The 24,047-nt window shown below is 39.0% G+C and overlaps 1 protein-coding gene and 1 long non-coding RNA gene across 3 annotated transcripts in view; one reads left to right on the forward strand and one right to left on the reverse strand.

Moving 5' to 3' along the window:
• The window catches only part of prkag2a (protein kinase, AMP-activated, gamma 2 non-catalytic subunit a), a 65,212-nt gene extending 49,808 nt beyond the window's left edge, over nt 1-15,404 (reverse strand). For both annotated transcript variants that reach the window (XR_010007438.1, XM_062985996.1), the window contains exons 1-3: nt 15,281-15,404; nt 13,629-13,700; nt 12,008-12,299 (exon numbers count right to left, since the gene is read on the reverse strand). Coding sequence is in view for 1 of the 2 variants with exons in the window: in XM_062985996.1 (XP_062842066.1) it covers nt 12,008-12,299; nt 13,629-13,700; nt 15,281-15,310 (394 nt within the window). In the remaining variant the exon portion in view is untranslated. The remainder of the gene's footprint in view (nt 1-12,007; nt 12,300-13,628; nt 13,701-15,280) is intronic.
• LOC134301333 (uncharacterized) lies at nt 3,560-8,846 on the forward strand. Its single transcript, XR_010007439.1, has 3 exons — nt 3,560-3,720; nt 7,097-7,187; nt 8,575-8,846. It is a non-coding gene; the product is annotated as an uncharacterized LOC134301333 (long non-coding RNA).
• Nucleotides 15,405-24,047: the final 8,643 nt, after the last annotated feature.

The following is a 24,047-nucleotide window of genomic DNA, read 5'->3' on the forward strand; positions in this document are numbered from 1 at the left end:
TTGTTAAATCTTTTTATAATAAAACATTGAAATATTGTAATTACACTCAAGTGTGTACACTGTAAAGTTTGTCCTGAGATGAACTGGCAAACAATGGATATTCCAGCAACAAGAAATGGGTAAAAATTGTGGTGAACGACAACAATGTAGTCTCCAATAATGGAGAGAAAAGGGGCACGAGTGAGGAGTCTGGAACAAATGGATGTTGAGTGTCGTGACAGTCACACTACAGAAGAATCATCACATGACCCATTATGCTCTAAGATCAGCTGTTTATTTAGCCATCTTCTGGTAACCAGAATTGTGAGGCCAAAGGAATTAGAGCTGAGCAGATCCAAGGCTCATGAGCTTCTGAAAGGCTGCAGACACCACATGGCCACACTTTACAGAGGCCCGTCAACACAGAAAGAGTGTTATAGTCATACCAGGCATGCCATAAAAGAGGGAATGTGATGATGATTCCTAGTCCTAGAGTAAAGTGAGTAAAGTAAGGAAATACTATTATGCTAAATCTTTCATCCCAGTGTAGAGCAACTGGCCATGTTCTGTTCAATCAGTGATAGTGTACAATTAATGGCTCATTTATATGCTATCCTGACAAATGCCTTGGAGTTTGTTAGGTTTTTCGGAACATAAAAAACGTAAATTCAATATGGGAAGTTTTACGGCATTTTCCCACGTGGCTCTTTGTTCAAAATGGCGCCTACCATGATCTCTTGGTAGGGTCCCTCCGAGGGGGGAGGCGGAGCCCTGGGCTTTTTAGCACATTTAATTGGCTCCACCAGCAGTGAAGGAGGAGGAGCCTAGCTTAGTTTAAAAAAACCGGCGCGCTCAGACGCACGGTCTCTTTTGGCTGGTGATCATCTTGATTACAGGAGAAAAAGAGCGCCGATCGGCTTAGCTCTGACATATATTCACAGATCATTTCTTTCACTTAATAAAGTGTTTTTGAAGAGTACTTTCTGGATTCTCCGACTGCTTCTTCAGGGCCTCTCGACCAAAAGATTCGTCGTAACAAGTTATATAGTCAATTATTGACACTGTTTCAATATATAAGAGATATCAGTGCCACATAGAAAAGCTGCCCAAACCCAACCAAAATATCATATTATAAAACATTATATCATATCATATGAGTGTGTCATAAAAAGGACAAATCTGGCTCACAGACATGTGGACAGTCGGGCGCATGTGCATCATTTACCAGCTAAAGAGATTGCACCAGGATGCACCGTAATACAATCCACCTCACAACATACAGAAGTTGAAAAGCCTGAATGTAATGTCCTGGTACCAGATTCCACAGGACTCATTCATACGTCTGGTGGAGTACATGTCTTATTTTTTTTCCCTTAAAAGTTTAGAGTGGGTCCTTAAAATCTGACAATTGTATTGTCTTGCACTTTTGTTCTGTGTTGCACACTGGTCCTGGAGGAACATTGTTTAGTTTCAATATGACTTGTATAAGCCTCTCTGGAACTCTTGAATAAGGATCAGATTTCTACCACATTTACCCGAAACCCTACATGTCACATCTAAGCTGAATCATAGTTATTTCACTGTAATATTACTCATTTCCATATTCATGTACTTTGGCTTTTGAAAATGTAGTTACAGGCATTTGGAACAGACAGATTTGGGCATGTTTAATGAGCTGTGCCTCTCTGAAAACCAACTCATGAACATCAGTGAAAGCAGCAGGCCTTCACTCTGAACCCCCAACCCCCAACCCCCAACCCCCACCCCAGTGAATTCTTTATTAATTGATTGTTTATTTAATTGCTTATCATTGCTTTTTATTATCTTTGTTTATTTTTTGTTATTAGACTTGACCTAAAAAGGAAAAAACCGTTTTAAACGCTTTCTCTATATAACTGGGTGTGTGTCCAGTGTAGTTTCATGGACCTTGTTTCCACCTGGTGGACTAATATGAAATAATGTAATATGTCTGTGAGCACTTCTCACATGGATTAGCCACTTATGATAGCCAACAATAAACTTCTGCCACAACTTCAATTGGATTTTTTGATAATTCTATTCAGCAGAATGAACTAAGTATGACAAAATTTCTTCAGACTTGACTTTAGTACATTTCAGATATTTCAATAAGAATAAAGTCATCAGAATCAGAATCTTTATTATTCGCCAAGTACCAGATGTACAAGGAAAAAAGGAACACTTAAAAAAAAAGTATAATAAACAATATAGCAGCAGCATGAACAGTACAACATCAGGCAACATGAGTAGGGCATTTATTATTATAATGAACTAAGTCAATTATATGTAATATATAATTATATATAATAATGCAACATAATTCAGCCCTAAAAAGTGCATAAATCATAGTAATAAGGTTAGAACTGTGTGAATCTGTCAATACCAACTGATAAAAAAAGTGTCACAGTACCTAGCCTAGCCAACTAGTTCACAGCTGAGATATTGACTAAAACTCAAATATCTCCATAAATACACCATAACTATTATTATGAAAGATATACAATAAAGAATTGTACAATATAGCACCATGTGCAGTATTCTAACTATACGAAAGATATTACAGCTGTTAGTTAATATCTGAGGTAAACAACACCGGTACTTGTTAGCTTAGTCGCTAGTGTTAGCTGCTAAGCTAATTGCAGTGATTTCTGTTTCTATAAGCACTCTGTATTTCTAACTCTATCATATTAATATTGTAATACATACATTTTGTCTGATTTTTTGTTTCTGGCTGCTTTGCTTTCTCACAACGTTACCATCATGGTGTAATTTCCCTCGGGATAAGTAACGTATCTATCACCACCAAGCGGCTAACTCGTAGTTGTGTTTGCTGGGTGAATAAACATGTACATTTTTAATAGTGACCGAATACATGTGTCATTGTTAATTTAAAATAAAAGAATAGATGATATTCTGTTTACATTTATAAGCACAAAGTCAAAAGACAAGAGCACTTATTCATCAAAACACAAACACGGAATGAAAGTAGCAGCAAAGACACTTTTAAGCTGGAGAATCAGACGTAAAATGAGAGGAAACCATACAGAGACAAACTCAGCTAGGATGCCAGGGATCGTTGTTTGGATAAATGATCATCTGTTAACAGCATTGATGAGCTAAATTGGCTGTGAGCAGGTAGCAGAAGCATATATCACTCTCCCTGCTAAACTTTCTCTTGGATCTAATTCATATTTTTTAATTGTTCTTTTATTTCTGACATAAGATTGTAAGTTTTTAAATACTTTAATGTGCACATACAGAAATAGGGTAAATTTTTATGTAAATTAGAGTGATACATAGGTAAATGATACATAGGTAAAGTACAAACGTACTTTGCGCACTTTACGCAAATTCACGAAACCACCCAAGTACGTAAGTCAGTTTCGTGAATCGGAGCATGCGTAGTGAGGTTCCCAGACCCATTCCGTCTGCGCATGCGTAGTGAGGCTCTCATTCCGTGTTTGTGTTTTGATGAATAAGAGCTCTTTTCTTGTCTTTGTGCTTATAAATGTAAACAGAATAGCATCTATATTTTTATTTTAAATTAACAAGGACACATGTATTCGGTCACTATTAAAAATGTACATATTTATTTACCCAGCAAACACAACTACGAGTTAGCCGCTTGGTCGTCAGATACTTCACTTATTCCGAGGGAAATTACACCATGATTGTAACGTTGTGAGAAAGTAAAGCACCAGAAGCAAGAAATCCGACAAAAATGTATGTATTATAATATTAATATGTTGAAGAGATATAAATACAGTGCTTATAGAAACAGAAATCACTGCAGTTAGCTTAGCAGCTAACACTAGCGACTAGGCTAACAAGTACCGATGTTGTTTACCTTGGATATCAACTCACATCTGTAATATCTTTCGTATAGTTAGTGTACTGCACACAGTGCACAAGTCTTTATTGTATCTTTCATAATAATAGTTATGGTGTATTTATGGAGTTGTTTGGGTTTAGTCAGTATCTCAGCTGTGAACTAGTTGGCTAAACTAGGTACTGACACATTCACACGGCTGTTCTAACCTTATTAGTAGGGATGGGCGGATCGATCCAAATATCGATAGTATCAATCCTTCAGTTTTACTTTTTATCCGCTACATTCAGCACGTTTCTCCCGTTTTATAAGAAAGTAGAAACCATGTTAGTACAGACGCTCCTCTCACATCTTACATGAACACATTACTGCTCCTGATCTGCTGTGTGGTGTTGTGGTCACGTGACTAAGCGGCACCGAGACCGAACACGTAGCAGAGAGAGAATAGAGGCTGAGGCTGAGAGAGAGAGAATAATGAGAGAGAGAGAGAGAGAGGAGCTGTGTGGATAATTTCAGAAATGTGCAATGAAAGGGATGAATTATGTTTTGTTATTATATTATTGGTTCTGAACAAAACCCCCAGACTTAAGTTTATTATAGTAATAAATGCCCTACTCATAAATCATGACACACTGCTCTCCCCCACATGAAAGTAAACAAACTGCTTTTATAATTAAAAAGTATCTGTATCGGCGATACTTGTATTTACTCGGTATAGGATCGATACCAAAGTCTGCAGTATCGCACACTACTACTAAACACACGTGACTAACAAAAACCTCTGACTGAGCAACTAGTAATGAACTACTGAATCTCTAAACCGACATCATTCATTTCAATGCGTATTATAATACTGCTTATTTACATTTAAATGAAATTGCAGTTCCATATATGAAAATAATAATTTGTGCTCGTTATTTATGACACTTGATAATAAACGGAAATGTGACCAAATGAAGCGTTTTCAGGAGGTTTGTGGTGTTTCAGCAACATCATGTGGATCTTTGCTGAGGTAACTTGTCCAGTTCCTAGTTTGGATTTGCTCGTATTCCGGGGAGATTTACTATATAAAGAGTAAATAAACATTAAACAATGTGACTGCAGCGCAACAGCGTCTGTTCAGGAGCTAAAATACTAAAGAAAATACAATTCAACACGTTTCCATTTTGTGTTCTGAGCATCGAGACATATCGGTGGTTTTAGACGAACTGAACGTGTTTTTACTTCTTAAAATACGATGTATAAATCACACATTTAACGCAATATGGCTGTTTTCTTCTTATTATAGAAACAGTAGAGAGTGCAGTGCTATAATACTCGTACATGAATAATAAACGTGTATTTATTATCGACCGAAGTTCCACTTTTCTGGCTTTTTGTAAAATAAACAAAATACACAAAATTATTAAATACTCAAATTTATTTTCAGTTAGAGGTTTTTCATACAATCATATAATAACAATAATATAATAACAAAACTAAACTTTCACTGCACTTCTGTGGCTTACAAAAAATAAAGTAAACAAAAGTATTACTGGAGAACAAATGTTTTAAACTTTAAATTATTTTTTATTTAATTTACTGCCGTAAAATATCCCCACACAGCTCCTCTCTCTCAGCCTTCACTCTCTCTCTCTCTCTCTCTCTCTCTCAGCCTTCACTCTCTCTCTCTCTCTCTCTCTGCTACATGTGCCGCTTAGTCACGTGACGGTACCACAACACCACACAGCAGATCAGGAGCAGTAATGTGTTCATGTAAGATGTGAGAGGAGCGTCTGTACTCATGGCTGGATTACTGACCGGGCCAGTGGGGCCAGCGCCCAGGGGCCCTTGAGGTCAGGGGGCCCCGGCCCTGGCCCAAAACATTTTGCGATGCCTATCAACATTTATGATACAATATATTTTTATTTCCGAGGGCCCTCCATTTTAAGGATCCTCTGACTATTAGGGACTTTGACCCCAGGGCCTCTTGGGGGCCCTAGCCATGCTTTTGGGGGCCCTAGCCATGCTTTTGGGGGCCCTAGCTATGCTTTTGGGCCCCTTATGAAAATGGATGAGGCGTTGTGGCACTGCTCTGACTTCGACTTCTGGCTATTAGGGGTCCTAGGAAAGAGGGGGGCATATTTTTAGAGGGCCCTGGTTATGAGAGCCCCTACCAGGGGGCCCTAGAGAAGAGCAGGGCATACCATTAGAGGGCCCTTGATCACGAGGGCCCCTGCTATGGGGCCCTTGACTTCCATAGAAGTCGTTTACCATGGCTCCTTGACTTTCTAGGGACCTACAAATTGCCAGGCTAGCTACCATATTTCATATTTCATTCAGGATTAGGATGCGCCAAAACCGCCTGAACTCACTGTCACTTCTGGCCATTGAATCAGATTTGGTCAGACAGCTTAATTTTGATGAATTAGTGGATGACTTTGCAAGAAAGAAGAGTAGAAAGAAACTTATATAAAATAGATTCTTGTGTTAGGGTTAGTTATTGACAGGTTGTTTAATGTATTAATTTATTTATGTTTTTGGAGGGGGGGGGGGTGCTGGGCAACTCTTTGCCCAGGGGCCCAGACTATCCTTAATCCGTCCTTGTCTGTACTAACATGATTTCTACTTTCTTATAAAACGGGAGAAACGTGCTGAATGTAGCGGAGAAAAAGTAAAACTGAAGTATCGATATCTGGATCGATCCGCTCATCCCTAGTAATAAGGTTAGAACCGCCGTGTGAAGATATTGTAACAGACTTTTCTGTGGTGGTGTGTTATGACAATGTCTGATGAATGTTTCCACGTTGATAATGCATGGAATAGCGTGCTCCTGACACGTGATCATTCTATCTGGTGTGTCTATGCTGTACCGTAACGGAAAAAGTTATTAAAGTATTATACTCCCGATAATTTGTGGATGCACCATTTATTTATTTATTAATTAAGCAAGCACACAACTAGGACGCTCGGTTACAGTATCAGTACCTAGCCTAGCCAACTACTGCACGGCTGAGATACTGATTAAAACCCAAATAACTTCATAAATACACAATAACTATTATTATGAAAGATATACAATAAAGACTTGTACACTGTGTGCAGTACACTAACTATACGAAAGATATTACAGATGTGAGTTAATATCTGAGGTAAACAACACTTTAAGTCCGTACTTTAAGTAATAATAGTTTACCCTATTATTTCCATAAAATTGCCGCTATTTCTGTGTGTGCAAAGCATTCAAAGTATTCAAAAACTAACAATCTTTCAATGCCTACCAATGTACAGTACTGATGTCTGTTAGGATTTTAACAACGTGATGGTACCACAACAAAACACAGCAGAGCAGCAGGGGAGGAGCGAGATGTGCATGTAAGATGTGAGTGGAGCCGAGTCTGTGCAGACATGATCTTTACTTTCTGATAAAACTGTGTTGCAAAGAAAAGTCAAACTAAAGTATCGATCCCATCGCACTAGTATTGATCCGATTCCAATACCGACGTTGGTATGGATAATATCAATATTTGGATCGATCCGCCCACCCCTACTGGAAACTAGTGGTGGTAAATTCGGTTCATTCTATGGACTCGGGTTAATCTGAGTCAATCATTAATGTGATCCGGTTCACTTGAGTCACTTGAGTAATAATAATAATAATAATAATAATAATAGCATGTGCATAAAATCAGATCAGCCGCATAACAAACACCAGTGTGTTTAACTGCTTGTTTATTGGAATGTTTTAACTTATTACTTAGATGCACCATAACGTAAAAAGCCAGTTCAGCCAAATCATCTGAGTCTGTAGTGTTTCCGGTTGCCTTGTGAGCTTAGCAGCAGCCAGTCAGTGGACTCATAACTGAGACCTCGGACTCGTGATTCTTGATTCAGTACGAAGATTCGAATCATTAACCCGGGTGATTTAGGAACCGCCCGACTCTACTGGAAACTAAATCCTAGTTTATGTCTGAGGAGGAGCACAAAGACGTCTGTTATATGAATCCTGACATGAGAAGTAGATGATAACATTATTTTCCTAAATGTCACGTTTTAAAACTACCCCCTACAGTGTGTGGGCTATAATTTATTAATTTATTAGGGTTTTAATGTCATGTTTTACACACTTTGGTTACATTAATGACAGGACAGGTAGTTACTGGTTACAAGATTTATCAGTTCAAATCCTTTATATGTCAAACACAGTCATGGCCAATTTTGTATCTTCAATTAACCTGACTGCATGTCTTTGGTTTGTGGGAGGAAACCAGAGCTCGATACAAGGAGAACATACAAACTCCAGACCGGAGGGACCCAAACCGCTCCATCTGGGAACTGAACCCAGGACCTTCTTGCTGTGAGATGACAGTGCTACCCATGAGCCATATAATCACAGATAATAAAGTTCACATTGTGTACACTTCAAATTAAAGTGAGAGTTCATACTAGTTTATGGAGAATGCATTTTCGTAAGGGTGGCATGGTGGCACAGCAGGTAGATTTGCAGCTGTTTAGATTTAGGGAAATGGTTTTGACCCTCAGGTCCAGTTGCTGTCTTTAATTTACCTTGCAATTTACTTCTCGTAGGTCAATTGGCTACTTAAATTTCCCTATGCATTATTTACTGTTATTGTTCGCATTGGCAATCACAGAATCACATAATATTAAGCACTCTGTGGAGACCATATATATTAAAATGTGACTTAGCTTAGTATTTGAAAATACTTAGGGTGACCATATGTCTTCTTTTTCCCAAATATGTCCTATAGCATCACAACAGCTACAGATCAATGGACTGCACATCTGCCTTGTTAAAAAGTCTTTCCCTGATTCTGAAACTGCGTAAACATTTCCAAATGCACGTACTAAGATATAACTAAGGTAATTTTTGCTGTGATAGCACCACATTCTGTTGAAATAGCTCTGCTGATGGATTTGTTGTTATCATTGTTTAGGGCTAAATGCTCAATGCTTAAAGTAGTAAGATTATCTGACCACAAATGTATTTGTTAGTTGTCTTGTTAAAAAGCTCAATAAAATGGTTGCATGGTTATTGATTGATCTGTCAAATATTTAAACCTCTACTTTATACACATTGCCTGGTGCTACCAATTACATGAAATTACTTTGCCAAGCCAACCCCCTCCTCCAAACCGAACCTTACACCCAGTGCGGGTGTCCGTCTGTCTCATGCTGCCATCCTGCCAAGTGTCCTCTTTCTTTGAAAACCAAAATATGGTCACGTTAAAATACTCCCAAATGCAGGTATGTTAAAGACGTCTAACTACAGTGAATTTGGATTTAAAGCTAGTAATAAATAATACAATTTTATTATATTTTACTTGATTATTGGTTTCTTTTTTACATATTTTTGTTTATTTGTTTGCTTGGTTTGTGTGTTGGGTTAAAAATGAAGGAGATTTCACAGTCTGTTTTCGGTGTGGTGAAATTCACTATCACAAAAATAGTTTGTTGACTGTATATTTGCATTCTATAATTCACATTTCATGTTCTTCCAAAACACTAAAAATGTGCCTGTTCCAGAATTATTCTAAATGGTTTAAAATGTGCTTTATCAATTGACGTAAGCTTTCTCTGAAAAGGCTTTTCAATCCTTCATGTCTGCTCTAATAGAATAAACTCAGTCAGCCCTGCTCTTCCTTAGAACAAAGTAATAGCTTTGGTTTTTATGGAGAAAATAAAGCAGGCTACCAGTGTAAGTGGATGCCAGTACTCCTCTCCGGGGAAAACAGAATGTGGGCAGGTTGACGTTCACCCACACAGTGCCCACGCAGTGCCAACAAATTCCCTTTTACTACTTTGCATAGAGTACCCAGCCCTACAGTGAATCTGTTCATTTAGCTGATCTTCCACAACAGCTTGGTGACACATAAGTGCATTACATTAGTATGTAATAGGCACAGTGTATGGCCAAATTAAGCCCACTCAATTCATGAGTAATCAATAGGGAGTCCCTTCCCTTTGCATGTATAACAGCCTCAAATTTCCAGTGCAGGATTTTCAGGCTTTTTTGTGGGGTATATTTGTTAGAATTTGTACTTTACGTGTATCGGAACTCAAACCGTTCAACATACACTGAAAGTAAAACCAAAAGTATTTAGACACCTGACCATGAGCTTGTTAGATGTCTCATTTCAAAAACAAATGGTATTAAAATAGAAGTACCTTAGTGTGATCTTTTTAGCTATAATAACAGCCATTCTTCTAAAAGGCTTCTCACAAGACTCTGAAATATGTTTAATGGATTTTGTGCCCAAAAGAGCATTTGGATGACTGGGCAATGAAGTGGGTCCAGAAAGCCTCAATTGATGTTCCAGTTCAGTTGAAAGCAGTTCCATAGGACTGGGATCAGGGCTCTGTGAAGGCCACTGGAGTTTCTTTATTTATTTAAAGACCTTAATAATGCTGGAACAAAAAAAATAAAAAGATGGGACTAGCTCAAAAGGAAAAAAACAATAACCCTATCATTGATATAAAAGCTATTGAGGTGGTGGACAGCAGACACATACAGGCACTTGGCAGAACAAGAATAAAGGAACTGGGAAGATCTTCAGATGTAAAGGTTTATCTCTCCAGACAAACTAAATGCCTTTTATTTTGGACACATTATGAGATAAGGAGGGTCAGCAAGATGACTGACGGATACAACAATGAACAAGCCATTAAGAAGCCTCAAAACCCAAACAGGAGTCTAACAGGCGTAGCGAACGGGTCCATGAAATCAAGTACATTGTTATACATTCTCTACAGATACATTATCATTAAATGTGTTGTACTAAGCAGCTTAGTCTTCATTTCCAAAAAAGACTTTAAAGACCATACATATCAATTCAAATCAAGTCTTGTTGATGCATAAAATGCCTAAAATCATCAAGTGCATTAAATCGACTGGAGTGGTGTAAAGCCTTTCTGACTCTGAAAAAGTGAAAGCGTGTTGTCTGAAGTGATCTGATAAGTAAATTTAGGCCTCTGTTCTTGTTTTTCCCATTGTTCATGTGATCAGAAGACAAAAACTGGACTTCGAAACATGGGCTTCCTTCCTTGACTGAACATTTACATCAATAAATAATAAAGGAAATAAATATATATATAAGTTACATTTATATTAGCTTCAAGAGACCAAACAGAACAAAAGTAATGCATTACACTATCTATACCCAATAAGTATTTGGTAGCATGATGTAATGAAATCTTTCTGTAATCAGATTTGTACATTAGTAGGTACCTTCTTGTAATAGAACCATTAGTAATGTAGTGGTGCTTCTTGGAACAGCTGAGCAGTGGGAGGGGATTTTTCCTGGCAGCCTTAGTCAGACAAATTATATACTTTGATGTATTTATTATTTTTAAATATTGTAAATATTTTTATATATTTTTTAATAATTATTATTAAAAAAAATATATATTTTAAATTATTTTTAAGTTATATAAAATGCAAAACCAACCAAAATATTTAACATTTTAAAAAAATGTTCTTAAACCTTTATCTAATTTACAAAAGTACAAAGAAATTACTTTTAAATTGCCTGTTTTGAATGGGTCTTTTGTAAATTTCAAAAGTTGGGACAAAGGCAAAATAAGAGTAAAATGTTTATAAAAATATTTAAGCAAAGGTTCATCAATTTGTTTTGGTATTTTTGGTATATTATGATTTCTGGTTGTGCAACCACATTTTTTTGGCAGAAGCAGTACAGTGTTTCTGTGTATTCTACTGTAACTGAGTCCAAACCGCACATCAATAGTGGCATAAATCCATCACCTCTGTTTTACATTCGTACACACACAATACGAGACAGATTCCAACTGCAACACCTCAGCTTCCAACAACACCTCATTATGCTAAATACAGGTCCCTGAACTCCAATAACAATGGTGTCCAAAATACTCCCTCATTTCAGAAAAGTTTACTTTTGTATGAGGTACAATTTACCTCAAAATAAAGCTTTGTGTAGAATGGTTCTCTTCTCATGAAGACTAAACAAAATCAAGGCAAATGTGCAACAGGCACCAATATTGTCTATGAGGGATAACTGCATAGTTAGGTGATTATGAAACAGCTAGTAATAACAGGGTTGGCATAGTTGTGTTTAGCTTTAGGTCATGAAGCTTCCTCCAGTGTTGATTATTTTTAACCACCTTCTGCAAAATGTGTCAGCAAAAGCCCCAAAAAGCAGCACCTACCTTTTCTGGTCCGGGAGAAGAGTTTAATACCGACAGGAGAGGCGGAGCTGCTAGGGGATGCAGAAGCATTGGAGGAGTCTTTGGATGATGATCGGAAAATTCCAGAAATGCTGATGCGACGTGGAGATTTAGGTGGTGACTCTTGATACAGAGGGTAAGGAAAGATGGTTCTCTGGAACCCTGGGCTGGTGTTGGACTTGGCCGGGGCAGACATGGGGCTGGAGGGCCGGCTGAATGGACTCCGGCTGAAAAATCCTTTAGTCGGGCTGGCCGAGCGGCAGCTGATCTCACCCTGCAGTGAGAAAACACAGTAAACATGACCATGACCACGCTTGTTGGATACAGACAGTTGGCATTAACAAGGAGATGCCTCCTCTTAGTGACTATAACAGTCTCCACTCTATTGGTGAGACTTTTCCTATGATTTTGGAATTTGTGAGGTCTCGCAATTGATGTTCCATTTCATCCCAAAGGTGTCTGCTGGAGTTCCTTCATACCAAACTTGTCAAACCATGTGCCTATGGAATTAGTCATACTGAAACAGGAAAGGGCCTTCCTCAAACTGTTGCCTTAAAGTTGGAGGCATATAATTTATAATATATAATTTTTATATAATATAAAAAGTTCATGCATTAGGCCCACCAATCCTCCACCCATGCACACACACAGTTGCTTAAATTAGTCATGTGGTGGTTTCATTCTAAAATGAAACAGTACATGGAACAGTAGTCTCTTACTACTAAGGTCGGAAATAAAACTCAATCTACTTAACAACTTATGACAGTAACACCCTACATGGTATTGGGTTCTGTCTGTTCTTGCATTTTGAAAAGCTAAACATCCAATTTATGTGATTATCAAAACATCAGATAGTGATGGGCACAGCGATGTGACACTTGCTGCCAAGTCATGAAGCAGCATGACTGGCAAAATGCAAATTTTTCAATCACTTCTAGCTCCACACTGTCATTAAATCAGCCCACACATGTAAAGCTCCTGGAACATGACAAGAACATCCTCACATCATCATCAACAAGATGAACATGACTAAGAGTGTTAAACTCACTCAGTATACAAAATGTGACATTTATTTTCTCCAATAAACCAGTTAAAAATGTACCATCTCTGTCATGAATTATATTTATTTAATTGTTTAATTGTATTAACTACGTAATCAGTCATGATGGAAACATGTGACAAGGTTTAAATGTTTTAAAATCTTTTTTCCAGGTTTCAGTACATAACGGGTTACACAAGGAATGTGAAAATTTGACTGTATTGTAGTAGTGTCTGATATTTTTTGTCTACTTTCTGCATTATTTTTTACCTTTGCTGGATGCATAACACTTTCCGCTGACGGGAAAAGTTAGATTTCACTCATTTTTAGTGTATTTTCTTCCAAATGTAGTTGTATCCGATTTCTACCGATTACAACCTTCAACTTCTGCTGCAGACCCCTACTCCTGACCGAGGAGAGCCACCGACTGTTTCCAACTTGGATCTCAGCAGTGGTGGGTGGTGGGCTATTATTGCAAATTTTTTATTGTAACCCTTTTTGGAACATCGTGTCACAGTAAGGCCAGCGCAAAATAACAGAAAAAATGACCAATGCACACATTACCTTACGCGTACCATCCTTGTCATTATGCTCACCATTTCCCTCCAGAAAGGGCATGGCAAATGAGCTCAGGTCCTGCAAAAAGGAAAAAAAATATATTGCATTTATAATGAATTCTTTAGCTGTGACATTATTGTAAAGAACAAGCTACACAGGACAGTCACGTTCTTACAAGCTGAGATATGATCAAGCAAAACAAGTAGGAACAGCAAGAAAAAGCAAATGTACAGAATTACATCATTGTGAGTGCATTATGTAACACCAATTACAATCAAGTCAAACGTTTATGTACACATGTAAGGAACATGGAAGTCTTTTAGTAGATTTTATTATTTTCTGCAACTGTTTTTGCTGAGAGTGAATATTAGAACATACAATATCAATGTTAAACAAAACATTCACAAATTTAACATAATTCTGATACTTTGCTAGGCTAAGAAAAATACATTCAATAGATTATGAATTTGATTATGTAGAATAGTCTATAATGTCTTTTAACTTGGTGGCATAACTATTTACAATTCCAATATTTAAAAAAGTTGGGACAGTTCAATTTAAGAACATGATTGTAAGCAAATTATGGATTTTACCATGTACAGTCCATAACATTATTAAAAGATTTGGAAAATTCTATAAATATATTTATAAAATGGCAATGCAACATTGAATACTCACTAAAAACCAACATGCTTCTTTAATTAATGTAATGTGTTTGGTAATACTTCAACAAAAGAAATCTTGCCAGTACACAGTTCTCTGCTGGAGCTACACATTTAAGTTGCTACTATGCCTAGTATGCAAAGCAGAAGCCATATATTCTTCAGAAACATCCAGAAATACCACCTACGTCTCTAGGCTCAAGGTTATTTAAGATAGACTGTTTCAAAGCGTAAAGTTGTGCTGTGGTCCGATGATTCATTCAAACTGTTTTTGGAAATGACGGATATCCTGTTTTCTGGGCCAAAGAGGAAAAGAACCATCCCAACTTTTACCAACACAAAGATTAAAAGCAATGTCTGTTATGGTATGGGGTGTGTTAGTGACAATATCATGGGTAATTTGAATATCTTTACATTATTGCTGAGGGGTACATTTGTGTTTTGAAAATACAAATGCTGCCACTTAGTTAACATCTTTTTAATGGTGGACCCATTTTGTTTTGGCAAGCAATGCCAAGCCACATTTTGCATGTTACAACATGTTGGCATGTTGGGTAACTGAATAATTGAGTGTAGCAAAAGATGGACAACAGTCAGTTATTAAAATAAAGTAAGGGGGGAAATTAAGCATCCACCCCCCCCCCCCCCCCCCCCCCCCCCCCCCCCACACACACACACACACACAAAACCCAAAACAGAATTAGATTTCAACTATGAAGCAACTATTAAACATATTTAATAGAAGTCTTTATCCTGCAGACTAGGAGCCCAGTAGAAAATAACATAGATTGAGAAATAATGTAGAAAACAGACAGGACAAACTAAATACTTAAACTGCCTCCTATCTATATTACTTTTAGTTTTAAGTTACTTGGGTAAATATCAACTACAGCTATTCCAGTGATAACACTGATCATGCTTATCAGGTCAAAGTAAAAATATAGACAAAAAAATCAGAACAAACAAAACTACAACAGAATTTAGCACAGAACTTACACACAAGCTGTCCTGAAACTCAAACTCCATTGTGCCTCCAGTACACCTTTCGGTTTGATAAAACACTCTGTTTTATTAAAGCTTTATAAAATGCTAAGGCCCCGTAGATGTGACTCAGCAAGAGGTAAATGCTACACTGAAGGCCAGGCAGTGAGGACACCCACACACACACACTCACACTCTTTTCAAGCTCTGCAACATTTGATCCTGATAACGTACCTCATTTGTCCTGATCTAATGTTTTTGTTTGGAAGTCGGGTTTTAAATGCTACCCACGACATTAAATGTTAATTTAAACAACCACTATCATCCAATGCCACCTCACACCGATCAGGCATAACATTATGACCACCTTCCTAATATTGTGTTGGTCCCCCTTTTGCTGCCAAAACAGCCCTGACCCGTCAATGCATGGACTCCACTAGACCCCTGAAGGTGTGCTGTGGTGTATGGCACCAAGATGTTAGCAGCAGACCCTTTAACTCTCGTAAGCTGCGAGGTGGGGCCTCCATGGATCGGACTTGTTTGTCCAGCACATCCCACAGATGCTCGATTGAATTCGCTCCACACATGCATCAATGAACTTTGGCCGAACTTCCTTGGACCACTTTTCATATATACTTCATATATACACCCCACAAGAGCTACAGTTTTGGAGATGCTCTGATCCAGTCGTCTAGCCACCACAATTTGGCCCTTGTCAAACTCCTTACACTTGCCCATTTTTCCTGCTTCTAACGCATCAACTTTGAGGATAAAATGTTCACTTGCTGCCTAATATATCCCACCCACTAAAAGGTGCCGTGATGAAGAGATAATCAGTGTTCTTCACTTCACCTGTCAGTGCTCATAATGTTATGCCTAGTCGGTGTATACAATACAAAATACATGGACATTACTCCAAAACCATGGCTGTTAATATTAAGTAGTCCCTCACCTTTGCTAAATTACTTTACAGCAGGCTAAGCCCAGATGCATAACACCTACATGTAACCTAGAAACCAATGCTTAAGAGCTCAATTAAAGAAAAACCTAGCAAACATAAAGGCTGTTTGGCTACACAATGTTACTCTGAATATAAAAGTCTTTATTTCTGGCTTATCTACTGATGTATAATTTTAATTTAAGTCACCAATTTCAGATCATTATCTAAGACAAAAGTAACTGTGGCAGCCTCACAGCAAAATATGTATTTAATAATGCTGAAATTTGCTGAATGAAGGAATAATGTTTTTGTATAAAGGCAAAAAATGAAACTGATGCATGCATTACATTTTATATAAATGTAGTCTTGTACCATGATCAAATTCTAGTGCTTAATAAGCACTCTTTCAGCAGGGAGAATTTCAAGGTCTGCAGACCATAAAAGCCTTCAGATACAGCATAGATATACACTCCAGTCCACAGCCATAGATTAAAAGCACACATTAATAAAGTCTAATGAATCACAAAGCCTAAATGGAACCACGTGTTCTCTCTTGACCATTTCTATTTCTATTAAAATGAATAAGAGTTCTCATATTTGTAATTGGTCCTTCGTTGGAGATTTTTTATCATGAAAATTGCTTATAACTTGTGTCCATGGCAACTAGATGAATGTACCTTGAGCTTTTCAGTTCCTGACGTAGAAATCCAAGCAACCGTGTTCAAAGTCCTTACAAATCAATAATTGGAGCAAAGTTAAAGCAAGTACTGATCTAATACCTTTATCTCTTGTAACATGTGAAAAAATAAAATCAGAGATCTGCCCAAGAGTTTATTGACAGGACCGGCAGAACAACTGAAAAAATCAATAATGTTCAGTTCGGATTTCCTTACCTACAACCAGGACGTCAATAAGGGCACCAGTACAAAAGCTAAGCCTGCAGCTCCAGCCATAGTCTTCGTAGCCCAGTATCACAATCTAATCTACAGTTTTGCACCATTAAGTTAGTGCTAGTGAAAATTCTTTCCACTTAAAAGTGCCCCAGACGGTGGAACTCTCCACACACTGTCATAATACAGTGCTGGAGTAGTTCTTAAAAAAGGGAGACATTATAATGACATTTAAGTCAAAACTGCTGCCTCAAGCACTTAGAAACTCTATTTGGCCGCTCAGGTTGGGCAGCGGTAAAACACACGCTGTTCACCAGAGCTGAGATCTTGAATACGTCGTATCGAATCTCGGCTCTGCCTTGCCGGCTGAGGCCGAGTGGCTACATGAACAACGATTGGCCTGTTGTTCAGATAAGGGGTGGGACTAAGCCAGATGGGGACTCTCTCTCAGACTAGTGCGATTACAACCTTTGCTGGCTGGTTGGTGGCGCCTGCAAGGAGATGGAATGGAGTGCTGTAGGGGGTGTGGCCCTCCGTGCACAGCGCTGTACCGCACTGCGCTCGTCAAGTGTGGGTGATAAGATGTTCGATTGCTGTGCACGTTTCGGAGGGGGCGTGGAGCAGCCTGGTCCTCCCCAATCAGGAGCAGGGACCAGCATTAGTGAGAGGATGATTGATGGGTTAAAAAAAAAAAAAGAAACTCTATTTGATGAAGCCAGGGCCACCCTTGCTCGACAAGGCTAACTGACTGACAACCCTTATCATAATGGATGAAACTTGCTGGGATGGCATTGAGCATTTACGGCAATAAATCAGGGCTGTACTTCACTCTACCTCATGCAAGGCCACTGGTGATGGATGTACTAAACAAGGGAACACAAATAAAAGAGCTTACATTTGAAGTGATTAAATAATAACTATAATCACGGCTGTACAGCATTGTTGTCTATGGCACTGTAAAGTAAGATTTCTCAGCAACAGGAGGTGGTTGGTGCGTGGGTGGCACACCGGTCCATTACACTAGCCCACCCTCAGTGACATCCGGGTTTGAATCTCAGCAGTGCTATGTCTGAGCAAGTGACCGAAGCCCTGTGATTGATGCTTGTCCCTGTCCAAGGTGTTCCAGCCTTGCACCCATGCTTGCAAAACACTAACAAGGATGAAGCAGTTGATGAAATGAATAAATGGGCTAGTTATTAGAGTTCCAGAAAAAGCAAATAGTGGGGAATCCAAACAAAGGGTGCAGCAGCTTAAGTCAAACATGGACAGACAGTGACCAATAGAATCAGTGGTCCAAACTGCAGGGCAGTTGCAGCCTAGTGGTTAAGGTAATGGGCTAGTAATCGAAAGGTCACTGGTTCAAGCCCCACCACTGCCAGGTTACCACTGTTGGGCTCTTGAGCAAGGCCCTTTACCCTCAATTGCTTAGACAGTATAGTGTCACAGTACTGTAAGTCGCTTTGGATAAAAGCTTCTGCTAAATGCCATGTAATGTAAATTTAAGTTGATGATCAATGACAAGAATAGACTGCACATTACAGGATAGTTTCTATATGCTCCAATAGTAATGCAACAAACTTATCATTTTACATTTTTGGCATTAGCAGGTGCTCCTATGCACAGTAAACACTTCCCTACTCTAGTTTAAATAGACAATAGTTCAAGGATACAGATCAAAGTTAGTAAGTGCATGTTAGTTCTCAGCTTAAGTGCTTAGATAGTGCATATACGTGCCAACAACCCAAAAAACTGTCAGTGTCAATGTGAAATGGCACATAACTTGGTATTTGGAGTTAGAGACATGGACCACTGGTCAAATGCATAGTGCATCCACCACACATTATCTGCTGCCAAATGTTATATAGTGGGGGATTCATAATGCTTTTGATAGCTATCTCATTAAAATCATTAAGTTGATGCATGGTTATTTACCAGCCAACAAATATAGGAAATATAAAAATCTGAAAGGAGTTACAAATCGAAGTCTAATTCTCCATGACTCCACTGAAACACAGTGTGTGCAATGGAAGAAAGTTTGCCACAGTGATGAATCTACACATGACGTAGAAACAGCTCATCTGGTGAGTTATTTACTCACTCACTCACTTTCTTAACCGCTTATCCAATCAGGGTCGTGGGGGGGTGCTGGAGCCTATCCCAGCTTCTCAATGGGAGCAAGGCCCACAGTAACACCCTGGACGGGGTGCCAGTCCATCGCAGGGCAGACACACATACACACACACACATAACTTGCATTCACCCATTCACCTGTAGGGCAATTCAGTGACTGCATGTTTTTGGACTGTGGGAGGAAACCGGAGCTCCCGGAGGAAACCCATGCAGACACAGGGAGAACATGCAAGTGTCTATCTATCTATCTATCTATCTATCTATCTATCTATCCATCCATCCATCCATCCATCCATCCATCCATCCATCCATCCATCCATCCATCCATCCATCCATCCATAACTTTTTGACAATGATCTCATAATGTCAACAGTGAAACATGGTGGTGGTTTTATGATATTGTGGGGGTGCTTTGCTGAGTAAGAACAACTTCCCTTGACTAAAGTTGACAATCAGTGTGAACAAAAAAATTGCCTGCACATGTTTGTCCTTCAAGGAACAAAGTCAGATCATGAGTAGAAGTCAGAAGTTTAAAGACATGAGTACAAGATTCCAAGAAAATTATTGTATAATTATGTAGGCAGACATTGCAAATATAGCAAATGTTATTTTCACCTGTTTGCACTTCAGTAAAAACCCACTTGGAAATATCCCTTCAGTGGCAGTAGCTCATTTTAGTCTCCTGCTGCTGTTATGCACAACACAATCTGTTAATTGTATCCAGTTTGTTTACAAAAGCCGGAACTGATTATATAACAGCGGTCACCTTGTGGCCTCCCACTGCTAAATGAACAGTCTCCAAACACTCTAATGGCTAAGAGCATGCACAGGTAAACTGGTCAGAGAAACAAACACATGATCTTGTTATTAAAAATCTGATTCACTGACTGATTATTTAAACCCCCTGGTGTTAAACGGCGGCCACAAGCAGATCCAAACACTTCCAGTCCAGGTGCTGGAGTGCTGCCAGGGGGAGTGAACAACACACGGCCCAAATAACAGTGGAGTATTTGGCAGAGCGACTGGAAGATTTACTGCAGTGATCAAACAGAGGGACGAGTGTTCAAACCTGCTGGTGTTTATAGAAACCCTCCCACTAAACAATCCGACATAGGGACAAGCAGTGCCATCCTGAGACTGGAGCTGTCATGATGGATGCAAAACAAAGCAAGCAGAAATGACTTCATGACTCACTACTCTCCTCTTACCGTTCTTAATACAATGATGTGGTCTTTATGTGCAATGTTTGTGTTTTCCCAGTATATCACTTTGTAATAAGAAACACATGCCTGTGTGAAACTAGCGTTTTTTTTCCACAGGCCAGCAACAGGTTCGTACATATAGCTATAGCACATACAGCTTTTATTCACTGCTCATGCTGCCTGCACCTTTCCTAAGCAGTAGGAGTCACTGTTGCAGCAGCAGAAATGCAACTTTTCATGTGAACAGCATGACACCATGATATAAAGATACAAAGATATGGGGCGGCACAGTGGTTCGGTGGGTAGCGCTGTCGCCTCACAGCAAGAAGGTCCTGGGTTCAATTCCCAGGTGGAGCAGTCCGGGTCCTTTCTGTGTGGAGTGCATGTTTTTCCTGTGTCCGTGTGGGTTTCCTCCGGGAGCTCCGGTTTCTTCCCACAGTCCAAAGACATGCAAGTGAGGTGAATTGGAGATACAAAATTGTCCATGCCTGTGTTTGATGTAAAAGACTTGAACTGATGAATCTTCTTTAACCAGTATCTACCTTTCCTTTTGGACAAGTGATAAAGATAAGAGAGAGGCCTGAAAGTATTGGGAAAGAAATGCTGGATGACCTGAAAGCAGCAGGAACAACAGTTACACAGTAAACAACAAGCACTGAATTTGTTTATAGATATTATACAATGAAGTATATACCTAAAAACAAGGCTATGATTAGAAAAAATGTACACTTGTCAAAGTTACACAATAATATTAAGCATAACAAGCAAAGCCTCTGTATGCTATATAGCTCTGTGTGGGAACCTCCCTTTTGGTAGCAAATGCACAGCACAGGAGTAGTGCAAGCAACAGTGGAATTATGATAGGGAACTGGAAACAACTACATTGGGGAAAAATTAAAACATGTCAACAAATCCTCCAATACAGTTGTTCTCAGTCAAAACAGTAATGTCTTCAGTCCCAACCAAGTATTAATAAAAGATGATAGGTGATTAAACACAGTGGTGTATCCCAACACACACTTTTGTACTTTTCGATAACATGTTGTAGGCATTACATTTGAAATAAGTGTATATTTACATTTAAGTTTATTTACAATTTAGGGGAAATTTCCAATACCTGTTTGCTTTTATCAGAATTTCAACCCTGTCCCAACATTTTTTGGAATAAAAAAAAAAACATTAATTGGCACCCAGGTGGCACAGCAGGATATTCCGCTTGCACACACTAACACCGAGTTTCTGAACTCCTCGGTTCGAAACTCGGTGTTGCCTCCGGTCGGCTGGGTGCAATCTAGCGGGCATAATTGGCAGTGCCTGCAGCAGACACTAATTGGCCACTGTATCTGCAGGGCGGGGGCCGGACTATGTGTGGGTGGGTGGGTCTTCATACGCTGTGTAAGGACCCTGATTGGCACAAGAGACGCCTGTTCAGAATGCAGGGGCGAGAAGAGGAGGGCTGTGCACGTGTCGGAAGAGGCGTGTACAGCGACGTGCTCTCTTCGAATGCGATCTGGTATCTCTCAGCAGCGGAAGACAAAATTAAGTGTGCTAAATCGGGAGGAAAATGGGGAGAAAATGCATTAAAAAAACATTAATTGTCCACAGACAGGTGAGCCACAAAATTCAAGACAGTGCAAGACAGTGGTAGATTAGTGGTTAAGGTACTAAACTAAAAGGTTCAAGCCCCACCTTTGTCAAGTTGCCAGTGTTGGGCCCCAGAGCAAGGCATGTAACCCTCAATTGCTTGTCTTGTATCAGTCACAACTGTAAGTCATTTTGGATAAAATCATTATCTGCTAAATGCCATAAATGTAAATATAACTGCAGTATGTGCATTTTAGTGCAGTAATTAAACAAAATAGTTTGTACAGTGGGGTGTGATTTGAGACACATCCCTCTTTAACTGCTATTGTTTTCAGCTCTGCCTTCTGCTTTTTTTTTTTTAAACTGCTGTAACTAAACTTTGTCTCTCCCATCTTCAAGCCCAAATGCCTTTTAAGTTTCTTCAGTTCTTCAGAATAGAAACAGGTAAGAAATAAGCAACACTTATTCCTCATTAACACCTCAAAACAAATACATTATTACTTGTTTCTGGTATTTTGTATAACATGATCATTGACGTTCTAAATTTTGAACGTTTTATATAATGGTTGTCATCTGCATGGGATATAAACAAACCTGTCCAGATCACCACTTGCAACAGCAGCACTGATCATTCAGAGGGTTTTTCAATTGCAAAGGTTTTCTTCCAACTGCAAATAACACGTCTTGCTTGTCTATTTTGTATATTCAGAGTATAATTGCATTTCCTACCAGTGTATAATTAGATGATGAGGTTCATCAGAGCAACAGAACCTTCTCCAATTAGGACTCATCACTGTGCCACAGCAAAATCATAAATACAGATGCCACAAGCAGAACCTGCAATTAGCAGCTCAGCACCTTCACAATTTTTACAATTCAGTAGGAGGAGAAAAATACAAAGCTATACCACACACCTTAAACATCCATGTCAGTACAATGTGTTCGATAATCGGCAAGTTGATAATTTAGGGAAACACAAATTCATGTTAGGAAGAAGCCATGACTCATGTAAGACTCATGCAATCTACAACAACAGGAAGAATAGGTACACCACAGCAAAGCAATCAGCTCTATCCATGCACCCCCCTTAAAACCTGCATCTGCATAAAAACTGCACAGAGATGCTTGTCTAACATTTCCACAAATCAAAATAATAGTCAAATAATGCAATTATTCAGCTCACATTTGGAGAAAAGGGGTTGCACACATGATCCCAACAACACCAACCAACATTGAATTATGAGATGAAAACATAATAATAATGGGGCTTTTAATTTTTTAAAAACTGCACTTTTTAAGAGTCATTAGAAGTCATCAAGACACATGAAGCAACATACTGAGACACAATAAATTCAGTTACAGAGAACAAGACCAGCCAAACAAAATAGCCTACAGGAAGAAACAAGATGAAGGTTTTGAAGTGGCCAAGTCAATGTCCTAACTTAAATCCCAGTAAGATGCTGTGGCAGTTCATGCTCAAAAACCTTCCAGTGTAGCCAAATTAAAACAATTCTGCAAAACCAGCGGGCCTAAATTCCTCCACAGCAATGTTAAAACTCACTGTCCATTTTATCAGCTCCACTTACCATACCATTCTGCAATTACTGACTGTAGTCCATCTCTGCATGCTTTGTTAGCCCCCTTTCATGCTGTTCTTCAATTATCAGGACCCCCACAGGATCACCACAGAGCAGGTATTATTTGGATGGTGAATCGTGCACAGCACTGCAGTGACACTGACATGGTGGTGGTGTGTTAGTGTGTGTTGTGGTGTGGTATGAGTGGATAACACTCAGCAATGCTGATGGAGTTTTTAAACACCTCACTGTCACTGCTGGACTGAGAATATTATACCTGCTCTGTGGTGGCCCTGTGGGGGTCCTGACCATTGAAGAACAGGGTGAAAGCAGGCTAAAAGGTAAGTGCTTCTGTATGGTAAGTGGAGCTGATAAAATGGACAGTGAGTGTAGAAACGAGGAGGTGGTTTTAATGTTATGGCTGATCAGTGTGTGTGTGTGTGTGTCTTGTTTCAGCTG

This window comes from Trichomycterus rosablanca, chromosome 23 (genome assembly GCF_030014385.1).
Source record: "Trichomycterus rosablanca isolate fTriRos1 chromosome 23, fTriRos1.hap1, whole genome shotgun sequence".
NCBI lineage: Eukaryota > Metazoa > Chordata > Actinopteri > Siluriformes > Trichomycteridae > Trichomycterus > Trichomycterus rosablanca.